Here is a 20,924-nt window from a genome sequence, read left to right as displayed (position 1 = left end):
GTAAAATAAAGGTTAGACTGGATGTAAAAGCACTGCTGGCTACAAGATCTGGTTTTAACTAGAGAAGAAGATTGAAAAACATGTGTGACTTTGTAGATCATTTTCACCCATAAAGATATAATTCGGAAACATTTACACATTGTAGGTGGAAATATTCCCATTACTTTCTTTCTGACAAGAGGAAAGATGTGAGGACAGGTGGTGTTCCAGGTGGTGGCACTAATACCACTTTCCCACCAAAATTAGCACCCACTAAGCCTACTAAAAATAGGCAATAGACTCCTTTCCCATGGCCAGTAGACTACAGGTATGTACATGTCTCTGCTGCACGAAAACAGCCAGAAAACACTAGTAAACACTGAAAAGCAGCATGTTGGTCAGTGAAACTGCTACAGTAGTTACTTCTCTTTCTATCTCGGCGCAGACTAACTTGGAACGATGTTTGAGCACTGCTTGGGCAGAGACAGATGGTATTCTGTTGTGCAGAGTCATTGTGTCTCAGTGATAAACACATTCACCCAGGTGTTGTGTTTCCATCAATACTGATCACAGCCGGAGCTTATAATACTCGTGCCTACTGCACTGTCATTTGACCCAGGTGTAAATGCCGATTGTAACCTTTCCCATTACATACAAAAGCCAGTTGTTAGCGGTCATTGGTTGGTTTTAGTGCAGTTGGAAAGGGGCTTCAGACTCTTTCCACAAGGTAAAAGCACAACCTCAAACCTCCTGAAACACCAACTACAGCAGCAGAGAAATGTGAAGCTCCTGGGAGTACACCTCACCACAGATGAGCCTTGGCTGCACATACCAGAGATTACACTGACACTCACAGAGGAGCACATGTGAAGTCGGAATTTGAGAAGAAAGGATGCAAAGCGTAACGTAATAAAATTACTTTTAAGAAGTACAGTAACAAGTCACAAGTAATAAATTACATTTTTCAGTAACGAGCCCAACACTGCCAAGGCCTCCTTCTGTATGTTTTCCTGTGTTATCTCTGCTCTGCACATCCTGACTTTGAATACTGGGTCAGTGTGTACAGAGACAAATCTTTACCTTACGACCTACTGTGTGCAGGGTGTGTGTGTGTGTGTGTGTGTGTGTGTGTGTGTGTGTGTGTGTGTGAATGCTTATCAGGCCTCCGTTGACCCCTGAATAAACACTGCTGTAAATTATTGTTGCAAATGTCAACAGAAATATTGCACTTTTATGGAGCAGGGTTGCACAATTTTTCTGTAAGTTTCCATCTGTGATTCATATTAGTTTGAAAAACTGCAGCGGAGGAAACAGACCCTCTGTGAGAGGAATGTGCAAATAGTTAGAGCTATAAATGTGATATTACTGAGCTCAATCCAGCCTCTTACTGAGGTCAAAATCCAGATTCAAATACAGTGTTTTTGGTGATTTGGCTGTCTATCCCTTAACTAAACAACATTTAAACTGGCAAAACCACTAGAAACAAAGAAATACTTAGGTCATAGTACTTCTATAATAAAAAGAATAAGTGATGAAAAGATTACCCAAGAGCTCCAGCAGTGATGAAGACCACCCAGAGGTGTCCCAGGCTGAGTGTAGCAGCATAAACTATCATCCCCACCAGAGACATGAAGTAGACTGCCAGGGTTGTCTGCCTGGGAAAACAAATACAGCATTGAGCACTATAATCATCATCATCATCATCATCATCATCATACATTCAGAGTACTGCTGCATTTTGAATTTATGTTGATAAACTCCTCATGTTACAGTAGATGCTGTGTCAGACTATGGAGGATGAAAAATGACTTTAGTATCAATAAATAAATAAATAAATAAATAAATGCAGGAATAAAAAAAATACAGTGATAAATAAATAAATACAGAAATAAATTAGTAATGTATAAAAAAAATCAGGCATGAATAAATAATTCAGGAAAAAATAAATGCATGAATAAAGAATAAATGTTAAATTAAGTATGGAAATAAATAGATAAATACATAAATAAAGTTGATAATTAAACAGGACATAAATATCTTAAATTTATTTCTAAATGTATTTATTTACTTCTGTTCTGTGTTTGGTCTGTGTTAATGAGGTAGAAGGTCCTAACTTCGACATTTTGTAGTTATTAATACATTTGTCTACATATTTATTTCCCCATTTTTATTCTTTTAATTATTTATTTAATTACATGCTTATGCATTTATTTATCTCTGTAATTATTTATGAATTTATTTCCATATTGATTTCAGCATTTATTTATTCTTTTATTCACTTATTTTACCCTGTATTTATTTATTTATTAATATATTCATGCATTTTGTTATACATTTATTTACTTATCTATCTGTGTAGTCATTATTTCAGCACTATATTTTTCTTTTATTTACTTATTTAATCCTGTACTTATTTATTTATGCATCTATTTCTATATTAGTTTCAGCATTTAAAAAAATCCTTTATTTACTTATTTAATCCTGTATTTATTTATTTACTTGTTTGTGCATTTATTTAATCTCTATATTTATTTATGCATTTATTTAATCTCTATATTTATTTATGCATTTATTTTCATATTTATTTATGCATTTATTTATTCTCTTCATTTATTTTGGCATTTATTTATCCTTATATTTGCTTATTTAATCCTGTGTGTATTTATTTATTTACTTGTTTATGCATTTATTTAACCTCTATATTTATTTTCAGAATTATTTCATCAGTTATTTATTATTTTTTTTTAATTATTTAATTATGTATTTATGTATGTATGTATGTATGTATGTATTTTTTACTTATTAAATCCTGTATTTATTTATCGATTTATTCATACAGATAATTATTAATTGATACTTGTTATGTCAGTTTTTGTCCTCCACAGACAGATGTCGCATCTCAAATGATTTAAAAAAATGATGACGATTAAAAGCAGTCTAATAAAAAATCATGGACAGCATCAAAATGTAAATGTACACTGTGGAGTTTTTGACCACTAGTAGCGCTATGGAGCAGTGTTTTAATGAGCTGGCCCCTGCTTCCTTTGTCTTTGTGCACCAGGACCCCTTCCATGAAACTCACAACATAATTACTGCCACTTATTAATATACGAGACATGTTTGGAGCAATGACACATGATACTGTCACACACACACACACACACACACACACATTTTAAAAAATGTCAGCTGCAGTCTGACATTTTAAATAAATATACATAAATCTGTAATGAACAGCACCATGAGCCTATGTCTGAACAAATGCTAAAACATTATCATGCAGAGATTTACAACCTCAAGACCTACAGGTCCTTGAAGGGTCTCAACTTTTGTACCAGTGGCTAAACAATCTAACATTGTACAGATAAGGTGTTAGACAAGTTGTTTTACAAGAAACAGCCTCAAAATCACTACTGCCAAACCCACCAGACTCCATTCAAATAAACACTGATTTAAGTGTGTATAGAGTCAGCCTATCTTTACATCTAACTGGATGAATTAAGGGTTTATTTAAACTAAACCAGAGTTGGTGATTGTTGGAATAGTGGAAACATGAACCAAAATGTACTCTGTGAGTTTTATTTTGTTGCTGCAGACTTTAAATGAAGTGTGTTTTATGATGATAAAATTGCTGTTTATTTAAATGGACTCTGGTGGGACTGGCAATCGTGATTTCGAGGCTGTTTTCTGTTAACCAAAAACGATCGTACTCTTTGAAATAAGCTCTGTCTCTGTAGGGATCCTTTAAATGTTCTTTTCAAACACTTAAAATAACAACCTGAGCCTGTCATGGACAAAAACAAGTACTTTTAGCAGACATAAAAAAATTTTTAAAAAATGGTGTTCCCATTCGTCACTTAGACACACAAAAAAACTGAAAAAGGAATCCAGGTTGACAGAAGCACCTTTAACTCTGGATTTCTAAGCTTATTTCACATGCAGAAAGCCATACAGCAACTTTAATGTAACTAGCAAAAGCTTTGATTTCCCCATTGTTTTGTGGTTGTTCCCATTAATACCGACTGTATCCGCAGGATTCCACTGGATTTGTAATAACACTGAAATGTCTCAATTAAAAGATGCATCCGAAAGTGTGTGCGAATGAGCAACCAGTGTATTTAAAATACATATGAGAGTAATTCAAATATCTGGATGAGACAACAGAGTCAGGTAAGACTGAATGTGTCTCTGCATGTGAGCCACAAACACTCACATTCCTTCATTTGCAGAACAAAACTCTCGTAAATAAGACAATGGGAGGTCGACTGAAACCCCCCATGGGGCGGACCCTGCTGTCACTACACAGCCAAAAGGCTCATGAGGCCACGGCTATCAGTGTTAAGAACAGCAAGCTGCACCTGGATAAACAGACACAGAGCCCCAACAAATAAACACTAAACAAAAACTGCAGCGAGATGAGAAGTGAAATGACAATAAACAGGACAGAAAAACGATTGTGTGGCTGCTCGGGTCAAATAGGGTCCGCTAAATATATAGATACAGCTTAAAAGAAGTCATATGAGGAAAAAGATCCTGTGCTTTTCCTCTACAACATTCGCCTTACTTGTAGGTTTTAGTTTTGTCCAACCAAATGCCACATATGAGGGAGCCGACCATCCCCGCGATGACAATGGTGAGGCCAATCCTCCCAGCATTCACCTCTTCTCCCTACGGGGTCAAGAAGGATAGGACTTAGATTAACGCCCTTACGGCCTTTCATACCAAGGAAAGGTGAGGCAGTTTGAGAGACAGCACATTTCATTTCAGGCAGGGGAGTGGAGGAGAGTTGAGTCTCACATCTGGTGTCACATAAATCCTTTCTCTACACCACCTACTGATGGAGAGTAAAATTAAATTAAAGCTTCAGCAGGTAATGTTATTCTGTAAAATTATACAAATATGTTAGCAGCATCCTGTTGCGATACTTCGGTGGAAAAATCAGAAACAGAAATACTTCCTTGATTCCCCAGGGGAAATTATGTTTCGTTAACAGTTGCCCCGATGTAAAGAATAGAGAATTAGAAGAAGTAAGAATAAGAGTATGCAATAGAAGTATGGACATATAAAGCAATAAAATAAAGTAAAATGAAAAAAATGAAAATAAAATTAAAATAAAAATAAAATGTGCCTTTTGCTAGTGTTTGACACTAGAACTAAAGATGTAAAAAAATTTAAAAAATAAAATAAAATCAAAGATATAAATGAAATAAAATAAAATAAAATCCAAGATATAAATAAAATAAAATAAAATAAAATAAGATAAAGTAAAATAAAAATGTGCATTTTGCTACAGTGTTTAACACTACTACTTAAGATACAAAAAATATTAAAATTAAAATAAAATCGTCGAAGAAAAAAAACTTCTAATAAGCAATGAATAATTGTTTTGCCCAGAGAAAACTGAAATTATCATTTGTGAAAGGAATACTTCACCCCACAAATGACAATTTATACATCAATTACTCAACTCATGTTAGAATTTGTGAAGCAAACCTATTTTTTCTCCCTTGCTTTCGCTGTGAGCAAAGAATCAAAAAGCAGAGAAAATTCTTGATGAATTGAAGTCATCGAGGTCGGTGTTAAACAACAACAAAAATATACCAAAACATGCACGAAGAATCCAAAAACTGAAAAAAAAATGGGCGACCACGTTTAACAGCAAAACTACATCAAAACATCTGTTTACAAACATAACAACATAATCTAAGTCTCATTTATCTAGTCGTATGCTCAGTTCTTCCCAAACAGACAGTCCTTTCTGACATGGAACTGGGCTACAACTTCAGCCGGACTCCACTGCAGATTGTCTGTGTTATTGTATGACTTTGGTGAACCTGAACTAACCCTTTCAAACACCAAAGTCACACAAGAACACAAATAAACTAACTGATGGAGGCTGATTTTCTTGTTGATTTTGCTGTATCTAAACGGGGTCACCTAGTCACCTATTTTTTTTTTGTTGTTGTTGTTTTTTCAGTTTTTGGATTCTTCGTTCACAGTGGAGGTGTACAAGGAAAAAAGTCAATGAAACATGAGGTGAGTTACTGATATAAAAATGTTTTTTGGAGGAGTGAAGTGTTCCTTTAATCTGTCACCACACTGCAATTTATTGATATTGTTTGGTTTTTTTTCTTGGGTATTAAATATTGCAGTGTAAGTCACCAAAGTGTGGTTGCAATGCAAAATAGAACAGTAAAATCAGCTTATTAAGTCCTGAAATATCAAACTACGGAAAGTGTAACAAGAATATTAGGTAATAGATATTAATACAGAGGAAACACCAAACTGCATGTTATTATTCGTACACAGAAACAATGGGCGGGACTTACAGGGTAATGCTCGATGATCATGCGGTTCAGCAGGGTGCCAACAGCATAGAAACAACCCACGTTCAAACCTGTGCAGTGGGAAATACTGTCAGACAAAGTCTTCACGCGACAAACCACAGGACAGAAACATCTTTCAGGAAACCTTTCACAATGTTAACGAAGCATTGAGCTAACTTCCTTATGAGAATTATGAAATGCTTTAATGAGAGCAGTTGAAGGGTTTTGGTTTGTGTCAGATGACCCTCATCAGGCTGGTTTCCTAAACAGAGAGCCGACCCAAACCAAGGACTTCTATAAAAGGACAGGTCTTCAAAGGTCGGAGGATTTTGTCTTGAGCAAAGGTTTTAGATACAGTCGGTTACTCAGACATTAACGACACAGGAAGAACATACACCTGCATAAAAACAGCATTTTTGGAAAATTGTTAAGAGAATAAAACAAGTGAGGATGTAAAATGAAAGAAACATGTCGTATTCTGCCTCCTCTTGTGTATAACGCTTCACTGTTCCAGAGGTAAACTGTGTCCTTGGAGACTTTTCATTTGTGTATGAGAAGATTGCTTTGTAGCTGTTTTCATGACAGTTATCAGTTAACCGAAGGTCTCCCTGTGCCTCCCTCCTGCTGTACACTTCTGAGGTTTAATTATATTACGTGACTGAATCTGTGATTCTTTGTCAGACCTACAGAGGGCACTCCAGGTGTCAGAGCCAGGACCTTTCAGCTGAAATAAACTGACTCTGTTATAACTCTTATTATTCTGTTTTAACACTTTATTAAATAGCACAAAAGACAACCTGATCGTTTGACTCTGTATTTGTTCACTTCTGCCACAACAGCAATAAAAGCTGTATTTTCAACGACCCGTTGGGACGTTTCTATTCGTGTTTGTAGCAACAAAAGTGGGTGCTTTCTAATGACAGTTCAGGACATTTTCATTCGTGTCCGTGGGACAAAACAAGACGTCAGGGCATTTTCAGCTGTTTTGTGCCAACCAAACTTGTTCTTTTTTAAAGGGCACATCGGGGCATTTCCAGTCACGTTTGTGGCGACCAAACAAAGTATTCTTTAACAACAGTTCCGAAGATGTCAAGTCGTGATTGTAGCAATGAAAGCGTGCATTTTTTAATGACAGTTCAGGACATTTTCATTTGTGTTTGTGGCCACAAAACTGGGTAATTTTAACAAAACATCGGGACATTTCCAGTCTTGTTGGTGGCGACCAAACCAAGTATTTTTTAACCACAGATCTGGATATTTTCATTCTTGTTTGTGGCAACAAAATTGAGTATTTTCAACGAGACATTGGGACATTTTCAGCTGTGTTTGTGGCAACAAAACCAGGTAATCTTTAAAGACAGTTCGGGATATGTCCAGCCATGTTTGCAGCAATAAAAGCATATGTTTTTTAGTGACAGTTCAGGACATTTCTCATTGTGTTTTGGCCACAAAACTGCGTACTCAACAAAAATTTGGGATGAGTATTTTTTAACGACAGTTCGGGACATTTCCATTTATGTTTGTGGTATTTTTGACGAGACATTGGGACCTTTCCAGTCGAGTTTGCGGTGACCAATCCCAGTTTGGGATTGTGTCCAGCTGTGTTTGTAGATATAAAAGCAGGTGATTTAGAAAAACAGTTCAGGATATTTTCATTTGTATTTGTGGCAACAAAACAAGATCTTTTCTGGCAACAAAACTGGGTATTTTCGACGAGACATTTCCAGTCAAGTCCGTAGCAAGAAAAGCAGGTAATCTTTAATGACAGTTCGGGACATGTCCAGCTGTGTTTATGGTAAACAGAACCAGGCATTTTAAGCCAAAACATTATATTTTCCTAACCCTAACCAAGTGGTTTTATGTCTTTCCATGACCACACTTCAATGAAAGCATCGTGAAAACATAAACTTGAAAATTGATGAATTGAAAAAGATGTAAGGATTCAAGATATCTGCTACATCTGAGACATACAAAAGCAGCAAATCCATGGTTTGCAGATATGTACAGTGTCAACATTTATTTTGGCAACTGGATTAAGCCTGTAGGACAGAGCGGAAATCACATGATACCAAATAGTTATCTGGCAGTCTTAAAATCATATGCAGAAAGACAGAAGGACACACGGAGACACACACACACTAATAAAAGTCACATGAATCGTCACATGAAGTGACACAACAGTTGGGTCAAGCAAGATGAAAGTGTTTCCTCAAACTGCTCACAGCTGTTGGACGTAGCGGCTGTGATTTGACAAACTCGACTAATTTCACTGCAAAGAAACTAATTTCATATCCCAGAGTCATTTAACTTCATAAAACTTCTTATCTTAAGGACACATCGTTCATTTGTTAAATATTGCCAGACTATAAGCAAACTTTGGACCCCTCCAGGTCAAGCACACTCTGCTATGAGCGTCTGGATAACTAATGACTTTGTGCATGTTTATGACTTATAATATGATAAACCTAGTTACACTTTAAAAGGCGAGACTTGGGGCTTTCTTCAAGATCAGTAAGTGATTTCTATGCTAATGTAACACCTATTTTCCAGCTGAACCAGTAACTGATGTGGTGCAAGTCAACTCTGATGATGTGTTGGGGAATACCTGAATCTGTCCTCTGTTTTCAGCTGGATTGGTCGATTTTAAAGTGACTATAATGTCGATATCTTTACTAGAGACAGACATTTGCCTCTGAAGAGGGTGGAGACCAAAAACATAGCTAAAAGAGAGGAAATATTGGACTTACATTCATTAGATAAACATGATTGATAATGTTGATCTGTAGCTGCTCGATATGCAAATAAGCAACTGTTTGCTGGCAACACTGCCATATCCACTTGAAAGATCAAGAAATCAGAAATCAAACATTTCAAACCACACAGATCAGAAATTGTGGATGTTTTTGGTCCATAGAATTAACTCAGACAAACAACTATTACTGTGGACAGTGATGATGACTCACCATAAGTAATGATGAGGAGGATGAAGGGCTTGTTGCGGAGCAGCCTGAGGATAGAAGCGGTGTAGGAGTAGTGTTCTGGTGGGATGGTGCGAGCTGTGGCCTGGGCCTGAGTCGGAGGAAGTTTAGGACGCTCCTGGAAAACTGACGTATGAAGACACCAAAGTCAATATTCGAAACTTGTTAAAGTGCAGTTTCAGGAGCGGGAACACACACCAATCACAGCCTTCTAGCCTACTATATAAGCGGAACTAACCCTTTCCTCAGTCTCTCGTTCCTGCATTCACATCTCTCCCTCCCACCCTCTTTCACCTTGTCTCCCTGTCTCCTCTCCTCTAGGACACTAGGGGTTCATCGATGCCTTGGCGCCACTACGGACCTCCAAATCTCCCCACACCGCACTCAATAATCCATCCATCCATCCATCCATCCATCCATCCATCCATCCATCACTGTCCAATAAATCTTCTGAAACGTATCTGATTGGTTGCTTGTTCCTTGCTCGTGAATAAACATTTAGACATAAGGGAACACAGTCATGAACAAAGACTAGTGAACAAAATCTTATAACATATATCCTGTGTCCTGGTTTATTGTCAGACATGTTGCATTGTTAACCTCTTAAATTCGTTTGCACCTTCATCATTATATAAATTATAGTCAACACTGCAGTGTGTACAAATATGTAAATTAAAGGAGCTGTATGCAACAATCAGAGCATATTTACCATTCAACGTCTGAGCTGGGATTGCCTGCACACAAAAGGTTGGCAGAGGCAGCAACAACCAGCTAGCGGTGCTAACAGTGCCGACAACGGCAGTGCTGACAGAGCTTACAGTGGTAATGTGAAGGGGGACTGAGGGTGGGCGTTTGGCCACTGTGGTTTGGTTTGGGACAGCATTATCTGCAGTAACAGCCATATAAGCACAGTGCAGAGAGGTGGCAACTAGCTAACCAGTGAGACTCAGATTACAACACACATAAAAGGAGCGTGACCTCAGTAACTCCTCGGGACACCATTTTTATAAGGTCATTGGGGGCCAAGTTTAACAACAGCTAAAATATATCAGTTTTTCAAACTCTCACGTAAAACAAGCAGTATAATTTGAGTCTAATTTATCCAGTCATATGCTAAGTACGTCCCAAAAACATGCATTTTCACTAAAATGTTACAATATAAAACACTTCCCCAGAAGAGTAGCGCACCCTGATCGTGCCTGGGCACGCGCCTGTATATAAGCTCTGCTTGAAAAGAGTTCAAATGTATGCGTTTGGCCAGGCATGCTACTCAGCCATACATGAAACTGTTCATACTGGCATGTTTTAAGTCGGAATGTTTTAGCAAATACGCATATGTTCAGGAAGTACTGAGCATATGACTGGATAAATGAGACTTGGGTTGTGTGTGAGTTTGTAAATGGATGGTTCGACACGCGTGCACATTTACATACACAGTTAAGTCAAGCTACAGTTACAGCTCGACTAGCCTTTTTGGATTCTCCATTTATTGTAGAGGCATGCGAGAAAAACAAAGTTTTCTTCACTGATTCATGTCACCTCATGGTGAGTAATTGATACACAAATGATCATTTTGTGGGTGCAGTTTTCCTTTAATGCTCCGGCTGTCACACACAGCTCCTTTAAGTTTAACTGACTCACAGGAAAACGTGCATAAAATGATGTGCAACCAGAAAAATTGGACCTCTGGTCTGTATGTGATGTCAAAATATGAAAAAATGTCTTTTTATTTAGAAGCTGCTAAAGAACAAATTGTAAGGGAAATATTGAATGTTTTAGCGCTTAAAATAACACTAGGTTACTGTTGGATGTCTTGTTTCTCCTCTTTATAAGGAAAGAGTGCTTCAAATGTCCTAGAAATGAGAGGAGCATGGAGCCCCACTGAGCCGCAGAAAAGAACATATTCAGAGCTGGACAAGTCCGCACAACTCCACCTCACTCAGCACACCTCCACATAGTAGGCTACATGTCATAGATACCCTTATATATGTGTAAGGACCTGTGTCAGTCTCTTCTCTTCTGACTGAGGCATGTTACCACAGGCTTCATGGTGAATCACAGATCTTTGTGGCTCTTGGAGCTCAACCAGTCTTTTCTCCCCCCCCCCCTCCAGCAGATCTGACCTGAGGTCTTGTGTTCAGTAATCAGTCTCACTAATCACTATGAAACTAACCTGCTCTTTGAGACAGCTGCTCTAATAGACCCCGTGAAGTTGTTAATGATCTTAGCCGCATGTCATTTTTATTCAAAAGAAATGCAAAATTAGTTGAAACTGTACTTTTTTTAAAAAAAAATAATGGTTTGTGCGAACTCATTTCCCTTTGCCACCCCCGGTGATTCCCCTTACTCACTCAACCAGATCAACTCTTATCTTAACGCAGACTTTCTCTGTGGTTAACTTTGGCAGCCAATTTGTTCAGAGGAAGGCAGCCGCCAAGCTTCTTCTCTCACCTCTCTTTGCACACTGTTTATGCAAATCTCTGAATCCTGGGACTCTGTCTGCCCTGCTGACTCACGGGCCTGTTGCAGGGCTACAGATGGCCCTGCCAGCAGGACAACCCTCACACATGGCATCTTGCATGTATGTGTGAGGGTGTGCTATGTCTGTGAGTATATGTGTCATATCATGAAACCACTGTGGCCAACTGGTGTGAATTATCTCGCTGGAGTAACCAAGAGCAGCGTAAGTCACATCCATTTGCCATAAGAATCAACTGCATGCGAGTAATTGGCGGTTAACCGAAATCACGTAGAAATACTATGAACGGTTTCCTGCGCTGTGTACTACCCGGATCTGCTAGGACACAGACAGATAGCTAGCCACGGAAACACAGTGCCCACTGCTCACTCTCTGGTCTCCACTGGTTAGCTAGCCTTGGCTGCTCTGCACTGCGCACCAGCCAAGCATGGGAGCGGGAACGTATCTGTTTCCTGGGTTCTATGTTCCCCACTTATCCCTGCAAAAAAGGTTCTATGTTCCCCGCTTACACAAAAATGGTTCTGTGTTTCCCGGGTTCTATGTTCCCTGCTCAACCAAGCGGGAAACATAGAAGCCTTTTGGGTGATAAGCGGGGAACATAGAACCCTGGAAACATAGGGATGACCCCGTGGGAGCTAGCTAGCGGCGCCGCTGATTCAGCAATTACCACTAGTAACGCCCTGCCAGTCCCAACAGAGTTGCTTTGAAAACATTGCACCCACCCTCCAGTCTCCCCCCAGGTCACCCTGTTAAAGCAGCAGCTCAATTTTGAGCCCCAAACCCTCTTTAGCATCGCTATTAACACTGTTAGCACCATTAGCAGTGTAAGCATAGCTAGTGGTTCTAACATGGTTAAAATGCCAAAGAGGTTTTGTGGCTCAAAATGAAGCTGCTTATTCACCAGGACTAACACGCTGGGGACACTGGAGGGTGCCCATAATGTTTCTGCAGTAACGTCGTCCAACCACGGGGACAGTGTTTACAGCAGTAATTACGAATGAGTGGAGCCCCTAGCTATCTCCCATTTAACCCGGCGGGTGTGCAGTGAAGAGCGGACAAAGCTAACATTAGCTAACCAGTGCTGTAAAGCTGTTGATTCAAAACACACATCAAACATGTCTTACTAGCAACAGACATAACACTTGTCTTTTGTTGGACACATTTTCTGTTCTACTGTTATTAGCACAAGCCTATGGCATTTTACATTGTTTAAATTAGCCTAGCAGCTAGCGGACTTTACTCACATGAAGCCAGGAACAAAAGCAACATTCAACAAAGGTAATGTTACAAAATTCGGCTCCATTACAACTCACAAGGTTCACTGACAAAACAACTGTCTTATACTAAACACGTTTTCCAAACAAATACAACATGCTAATGTTATTAGCACAAGCCTATGGCATTTTACATTGTTTAAATTAGCCTTGTGATGAGCGGAGTTTTCCTCTACTCATATGAAGCCAGGATAAATCACACACTAGACATGAAATGCAATTTTGAGGAGGCTTTTTTATCTTCACAATTTACTGTTTCTTATCTGTGTAATTATAGTAAATAAAAGCTTCATTTCCTCTGAGGGAAATGGTGTCAGGTTAAGATAAGGTAAGATAAGATACACCTTTATTAATCCCATAATTGAGAAATTCCAGTGTTACAGCAGTCAAGGGGAAAGAGTCAGATTAAAGATTTCAAAATTTAAACTTAAAACTTAAAACTTAAAAAACTAGGCATGCAAAATAAGTACACAATCAACAGGAGATCTGTACCACTGCAACGTGTATTTCTGGGGAGGTGCAGGTCTTAAGAGATATATGATGTGGGTAAATTTCTCTCTATCTACTCGATATCTTTGTTTCTCTTTACACTAACTACACTGACGATTTGTCTGAATGTTGTACGTGGTGCCACTATGGAATGCCTTCACAAGCATCCTTTTGTGTTTCTGAATGCAGAACGCTTACGAGCACCCGCACCCTCCCCCTGTCCTGACAGGACAACGGCTTTTTCATGTAACTTGTTCCTCCTCTGATACAACTACCAAACCCTCTGCTCTCTATAGACTACTACATATTAACAGCTCATAATTTCCTACTCTGTTCTGACTGAGCATTTTAGGTATTAATTTCTCTTCCTCCCTATGATTCTAGCTCACAGGGAGAAAACAAATGTGGTTCCTACATGAGTGCTCAATGTACAATTAGGAAAGTAAACTGTGAGATAATGCATTAGGGAGTGGCAGGAAAAAGACAAAGAGGGTTAAAAGGCATGAGCAGCAGATATGAAGCAGACTACAACTAAGCAATTTTCCTGACAACTCACATCCTGTTGGTCACGTTAAGTCAGGCCACTTCCCTCTACCAGTAAACGTCCTTTTGTGATCACAGGCCTCTAATACATCTATAACCATAGGTGTAGGGGCACAGATTGGTGCATAAAAATTCACCAAAAGCAAGAAATTATTTTGTATTGGAAGACTCTCAATCTCCAGTTTCATGTGTTTTGCCCCCACCAATGTTGAAGCTAAGCCCACACCCTCATCTATAAGTAATATATACTTTAAAAAACAATCCTGTCCAGTATGTTGAAGTACTTTTGTGCCTGTTCCCGTGACATTTCTCCTGACCTCACTTGCACCACAACAGCATCTTTTTTGTAAACCACCCCTTCTGGGAGGGTTTTGTGTTGGTGCGAGCATGCAGGTCAGCACTTTTCTTGTCCACTGAATGGTGCTTCTTGTCACAGTGGAAGTCTGCTGTAAATTAAAACCTTCATCAAGCTGATCCACTGAATAAGAAAATCCCATTAGCCTGAGCGAAAAAGACTGAGACAATACACATGAAACAGTGTACTTCTATTTAACAGTATCAAGTGAAGGGGAAAAGCTAAGTGAGGTGATGTCACCTCTGACTTCATTCACTTCACTCACTTGACTGCTTCATTGACCACCTCACCCTGTTTATCCATTCACAAAAGATCACTGGTTGCACTGTGCAGTATCAGCCTAAAACTGCATTTGAATCCACTTAATCTACATTTTATGTAAATTGAAAAACTGTTGAAACTGCAGGAAACAAGTCACGGTGTCTAGCCATGCTGAAAGTTTCGGTTTTATCTGCAGATATCCGGCTCCGTCTGCATGGCTAGATAAGACTGGAAGTAAGTATGAAAACACTAGTTTTGACATGACAGATCTTACCGAAGACAACAAGGACGAAGAGTAACGTCGCCACTCCTGCTGTGATGTAGAACATGATGCTGATGTGGTGAGCCAGCTCGTCCAAGTCGTCCACATTAGGCACCAAGATGGGAGGCACGAGGAACCCAATGGCAATACCCAACTAGAACACAGTCAACACATACAACATAAATTAAAGAAAAAACAGTTCAGGGGCAAAGACACATTTTTGTTTTCTCAGTTAAATAAAACCAGAATGGCTTTAAATCAGGAAAGTTTTGCTTTTAACACCATTATTGCCCCTTATTTTCTAATTTCCACACATACTGACTGAATGGTACCACAACATGTGCTATTATTGTTTGCACTTAAAGGTCCAGTGTGTAGGATTTAGGGGCATCTCTTGGCAGAAATGGTACATAATATCCTCCTGAGACCTCGCGTCCTCATATGAGGACATAACATTCTGGGTTTGCTGCACCTTACCCCATACATGGACACATTTTTGTGTCATCTAATGGTAGCAATTGCCTAATACACTAATCCATGTAAAAACAAGATGGCAGCCATCTCTGCCAAGTCAGTCTACAGCCAATCCCGACACAAAAGTGGACAAGGTCCAAAACCTGATCACATTTTATGGCTGAAACTTGTTTATTTATGATTAATGATGTTTGTACTTTGATGTGGCAACAAATTTGCCCAACTTTAGCAACAGCAGCATGCTTTTATAATCGTCTCCTCTGATGACATTGGGACCAATTTGGTGTGACAGACTGTTCCTACAGACAAAAGGACGTTCCTAGCTTGGAGTGTGGATCAAGGAAAATTCATGCAGAGTTTCCAAATTAATGAATTACAAGATTTTTAGATTTGTTGCAACATTTATAATTTAGTTTTTGCACATCAATGTTCAGGTGATAAGTTTTATACTTTATTAGACACTTTATTAGACACACTTGAGACTATTAAGATAAACCCATTGTCCCCATATGAGGACATCATTTCTTTTCCCCACAAATACTTCCTGTTTAAAGACAATTTTTATATTTGTCAGGTCCTACTGATCCCAAATAGCCAATATACCAAACAGAAGCTGAGGTCTCAGGAGGACAGTCATAACTCTGTTTTCATTAGATTATAATCACCTGAAACTAAGAAATGTAGTGTTATTGTTATCTAAGAATGAGCCGTTTATATTTAGATACTGCACGGGTCCTCTTTCACAGAGTCCAACACATCGTTTCTAGAGCAGCCCAGAACAAACAAATCAAACGCTGGCTCTAGATAGGGCCATTTTTATTTTTGCAATTTCGCTTTAGCCACCATAGATTTCCTACACACTATGCATGCTGGAGAAGTTTCAGTTGGCTGCAATCTGTGACCTCACCACTAGATGCCACTAAATCTTTCACACCAGTTACCACTAGTTCAAGGTCCCACAGAGTTTGTTATATTGACCATCATACTTGCTTTTGGCCATGTCATTGAGCTAGTTAGCCGTTTCTGTTAAGTAGCTGTTATTTACTCACTCTACAGCAGGAAACGGCGCTTCAAAATAAAAGCCCTGTGCTGAAAATTCACTGCAAAGTTAATTCGTTTGAAAATCACTTGTGGTCCATTCAGAATGGACCCACAACCCACTTTTGGACCATGACCCACCAGTTGGGAACCACTGTTTTAAACTGGTTTTCAAACAAGCTTGTGTCAATCATCTGAAACACACCACATGCAACTTTTAGCCCCAAAGAAAACCATCTTGGAATAGTTATTCTTAGGGATGCACAAAAATATCTGCACGTCATCAGTATCAGCAGATAAAGACTGTGATGAACATTCCTGCTGATATGACAGGTGGATGAGATGACGCATAAATTATGTGACTTTTATTAATCCAATAGGTCAGCTTTGCCCTGGTTGGTTTGTGGATAGTCTGAGGGAGAGCATCATCCAAGCCTGATAAACTGGGATAACTCTTACTTTATTTACTTTCATATGACATTTTTTTTTTTACATGGGACCTACGTTGAAGTAGTTTCCTATTCATTGTCCTGTCAATGTGTACATCTTCAGAAGCACTGTATTTTAAGTCTGCATCTGCGAGTGGGCCATCACGATTAGGGTAGGCATAACAATATTTTAGTAGCACTATAAGGGAGACTTGATGTTCTCTGGAATATCAGTAAAAATCCAAAATCATGCATTTCTACTTATTCTCTTATTAGTACCAAATCAGGTTGCTATATGAACATGTTAAGCTGAACAGACAAAGTAGGACAGGGAGGTTTCAGCAAACAGTTGACACTATTTTCTCTGGACTCTTGCACCAAGACACTAGAAGTCCTGTGTAACTCTGGCATCCAGTGCAGCTGCATAATCTCCAGACAGCTGCCTCACTGTGTGGACTCTGCTGCAGTAGTAGAAATTAAATGGGGATTAATTAGATATTCAGACAAACCTGGTTTCCCAGAACTCCTATGGAACAAGCAGTGGAAACCTCTTTGTCTCCAAACCACACTGAGGCAAGGTAAGAGGGAATACCCAGGACGAACACTGTGGCTACTGAGCACACAAACTGGCCAAAAAAGGTGACTGGGAACAGATCGGGACCGGCGCTACCAATTTTTATCCAAGCACCAATGCAGTTAAAGGCCGATCCAACGAGGACAACGTCCCGGATTCCCCTGTTGTCCAGGAGCCACAGGACGGGCAGGATGAGTGGGATGTAAGTGAGCAGGTAGATCATGGCCAACCAGTCGATGGCCAGAGAGTCAATGTTGTAGAAGCGCATGAATATGTTGCTTATGATGCCGTACTGAAGCCACATGAAGGCATTGCTGGCTGAGACGGCGCTGAAGAGAAACAGCATGACCCAGCGGCGGTGGTAAAGTTTGGTCTCAGCCTTTGGGACCAGCTCTGCCCGGTCACCGTGCAAAGCCTCGACGTCCAACCGTGACCCAATGGAGATGGCTCTGCCCAGAGGTCCTGGAGTCCACTGCAGCGAAGCGAGGCCCGGAGCGGGATTCTTTGCAGCCTTGGACCACGGCCATTCTTCACTGCCGAGTTCAGGATTTGCATGGTTGTCTTTCAAAGCATTGTTTTGTGGCATTGTAACTGTCTTAAAGTGGGGGCCCCTGGAGCGTGAGAGGTGAGAGGTCTTAAGATTTGGAGCTTGTGTCCTCACAGCTCGCTGTCCTGTGTGCAAACTGCCTGGAGCAGGACGATGGTTTTCTTAGAGAAGCCAGAGAGAGAGCACAGCTGGAGTTTTACTCGTGTCCTCAGTCCATTCACAACTCATGCATGTGATGGCATTTAGCCTCTATACCACCTATTTATCAGTTCAGTCCTGTCATATGACATTAACATAGGAAATCTTTACATTCTACTCAAACCACTCCTACAAACTCAGACCTTGTGTTACCTCTTTAGTTAACTGTCTCAGTAACAGTGACCCCAGAAAACAGAAACAGATTCATTTCTCTGTTGAACTTTAGTTAAGTCTCTTGTGCAGGCTGACTCATTAGGAGGATTTTGCAGCTGCTACCACAGGTTAATGTTTCCAGGTTTTTGTTATTGATCACCTACCGATCCCTGGCCTGTACTGTTGAGGATAATTCCTGAATATCCTTTTCCTTCAGCAACACAGAGTAAATGTTGGCATTATACATTTCCACAAACCACAGGTATGTTACTGTATATTCTATGTATATGTTAAATATGTGGTGGATATAATGCAACTTTATGTTTCTTTATGTTTCAATTTTATGTTGTGACAATGCTGTGGTTGACATGTGGTTAGATTTAGCCACAAAACCACTTGTTTAAGGACAGGAAAAGAACATGTTTTGGCTTAACCCATTCGAACCTACTTATGTTGTGTACACAAAACACATTGTAATGCTGGAGTTCTTCTCTAAATGCACTCAAAAATCATTAGCTTTTTTTTTTTTTTTCCAAATTAAAATACTTCATTAAGTGTTATTTTTTCTGTCCATTCCAATGTAGAGAATCTGAATATGAGAAACTACCAGTGGTAAAAATGACAATAAACCGTCCTTTTTTTCCAACAATAAACATGAGTTAATTCATTTTTACTAAAAGGCTACATCATATCAGTAATTAAAGTGATGTTTTAAAACACATAGTACATATATTTTGTATTGTATTTCTCATTTGGACTTAGAATATCCTCAATTTCCTAAGTATCTCCAGATAACACTAGGTTCAACACCTCCTGAGACAAATATTATGTGTACTTAATCAATAGGAAGCATCATAAGCTGATAACATCAATTGAAAAATCAATTCAACAACGTTTTGTATTTATCTATTGCTTTCACTACTACTGTCGTCAAAAACTCTGAGTAAAACCTATCAATATTTCACGATATCTTGACATGTATAAGTAATATAACACAACTTGCAGACAGCCAGCAGCACTCCCAGACTTCCCGGGAAAACACCCACAAAGTCTGAGAGTCCCAGTGCTGCCGGCTGTCCAAATCTAAAATTCCTTCAGTCCATAAGGGCCCTCGAGCGGACTTTATGCAGACTTCCGGAGAGTCTGTTTGGGGTGCAGACTTCATTGATTTAATTGTCCACAAATCATTGCAATACGGACAAAATGTAGTAGTTATTATTTTCAGTAGGCACCTAAAACAACAAAACTCATGTATATATAAAACAGTTACTGTAGCCTATTAGAACTATACTTAAATCATGTAGGCCAGAAATAATATTCAACATCATGATACAAGAAATATGTAGAAATATAGGCTTTTAGAGGGGAATCAAAATGCATTGTATTATTGCAGCCTACCCTATAGGTTGCGCAGTGTAATGTCAAAAATATGGTCTAGAAAAGTGGCCGAAAAACAAATAAAGATCCTCTGATGGAAACAATAGGTCAAGCCAATTTATTTAGTCATAGCTTGGTCCTTATTTACAACCGTCTTTGTATCTGAATGTCTGCAGCAGTCTATATGTTAACCATGAATTAAATTTGTTCACTCACAAAACAACCCTTTACATGAGTTTCATATCTTGTTATTTACAGGGACAGATGAGAATACGGAATACAGTTACAGTGATTGTAATCGTCGCTTGAATGTTTCCATGGCAGCGAGTAAAACAGTCTTGGGGGCTGTCTTAGCAGCTTAGACGGTGAACTTGCCACAGTACATACGATCCGCAAGTCCAAAGGGTGGACATTTGGATTCAGCCAAACGTGTCTCGCGCTTTCTCTTTGCCTTACGGTCAGACATGCTTCTTGAAAAAGGGGAGAGGCTGTGCAGCAGTCCACTTAAGAACATAGTGCACTGTGATTGGCTTACAGAACATCAAATCAAATACGTGTGTCTGTTGCCATCTCCCCTATACTGTAGGTGTCACAACATCCATCTTCCCCTCCACCTACTGATGACAAAGTCCTCTCATATACTTGTAAACAGAACTACGTCATTTTAGAAATGTTACGAAATGTACAAAGGTAACATACCTGTGGTTTTCAGAAACAAACAATGCCAATATTTTATTCTGGGGACTGGGCTACTTTGCTGTTTCGATCTCACCACAGATTTTGTTTTATGTTCTTTATAAAATCATAACCTAAAAGTGCAGACTGTAATGTGGTTCTTTTAGATATGACTTAATTAGACCTCTGTTCCCTCTTGTAGACCATTGAAGGATGTGGCATGATGCAATGTGCTGGTATTAAGCGAGGCTGCAGTAAAATAACCTATGACACACCTGACCTAAGGCCAAATTTGTACAGACACAGGACATCTGCTCCAGTCAGCTATCTGTCTGTCTGTGTTTGTCATGCACAAATGACTGGATAAGGCTTCTGATGTTGGATTAACTCTGACACCTCTATACTGACTCTGTAGCGGCGTCATCAGGAAAAGGTTCAAGGCAGTTTGAGCGTGTTGTTAAACCTGTCTGAAGAACAAAGCATCGAATACACAAAGACAGCAAGTTGAAAGCCA

At 39.2% G+C, this 20,924-nt stretch overlaps 1 protein-coding gene across 3 annotated transcripts in view; it reads right to left on the bottom strand.

The window, feature by feature from the left end:
• flvcr2b (FLVCR heme transporter 2b) overlaps positions 1–20,924 on the bottom strand; it is a 38,304-nt gene that overhangs the window by 13,312 nt on the left and 4,068 nt on the right. The window contains exons 1-6 of one of the 3 annotated variants that reach the window (XM_049589430.1): positions 17,396–18,591; positions 14,959–15,100; positions 9,269–9,409; positions 6,309–6,376; positions 4,544–4,647; positions 1,524–1,634 (exon numbers count right to left, since the gene is read on the bottom strand). In XM_049589430.1, coding sequence (XP_049445387.1) covers positions 1,524–1,634; positions 4,544–4,647; positions 6,309–6,376; positions 9,269–9,409; positions 14,959–15,100; positions 17,396–18,046 — 1,217 coding nt within the window. In that variant the 5' untranslated portion in view covers positions 18,047–18,591. Of the gene's footprint in view, positions 1–1,523; positions 1,635–4,543; positions 4,648–6,308; positions 6,377–9,268; positions 9,410–14,958; positions 15,101–17,395; positions 18,592–20,924 lie in introns of those variants that run through there. The other 2 variants (XM_049589429.1, XM_049589431.1) reach the window with 2 other exon arrangements.

This window comes from Epinephelus fuscoguttatus, linkage group LG11 (assembly GCF_011397635.1).
Source record: "Epinephelus fuscoguttatus linkage group LG11, E.fuscoguttatus.final_Chr_v1".
NCBI classification, from domain to species: domain Eukaryota; kingdom Metazoa; phylum Chordata; class Actinopteri; order Perciformes; family Serranidae; genus Epinephelus; species Epinephelus fuscoguttatus.
Note: the sequence above shows the minus strand (reverse complement) of the source record. Positions and strands in the feature narration are given on the sequence as shown.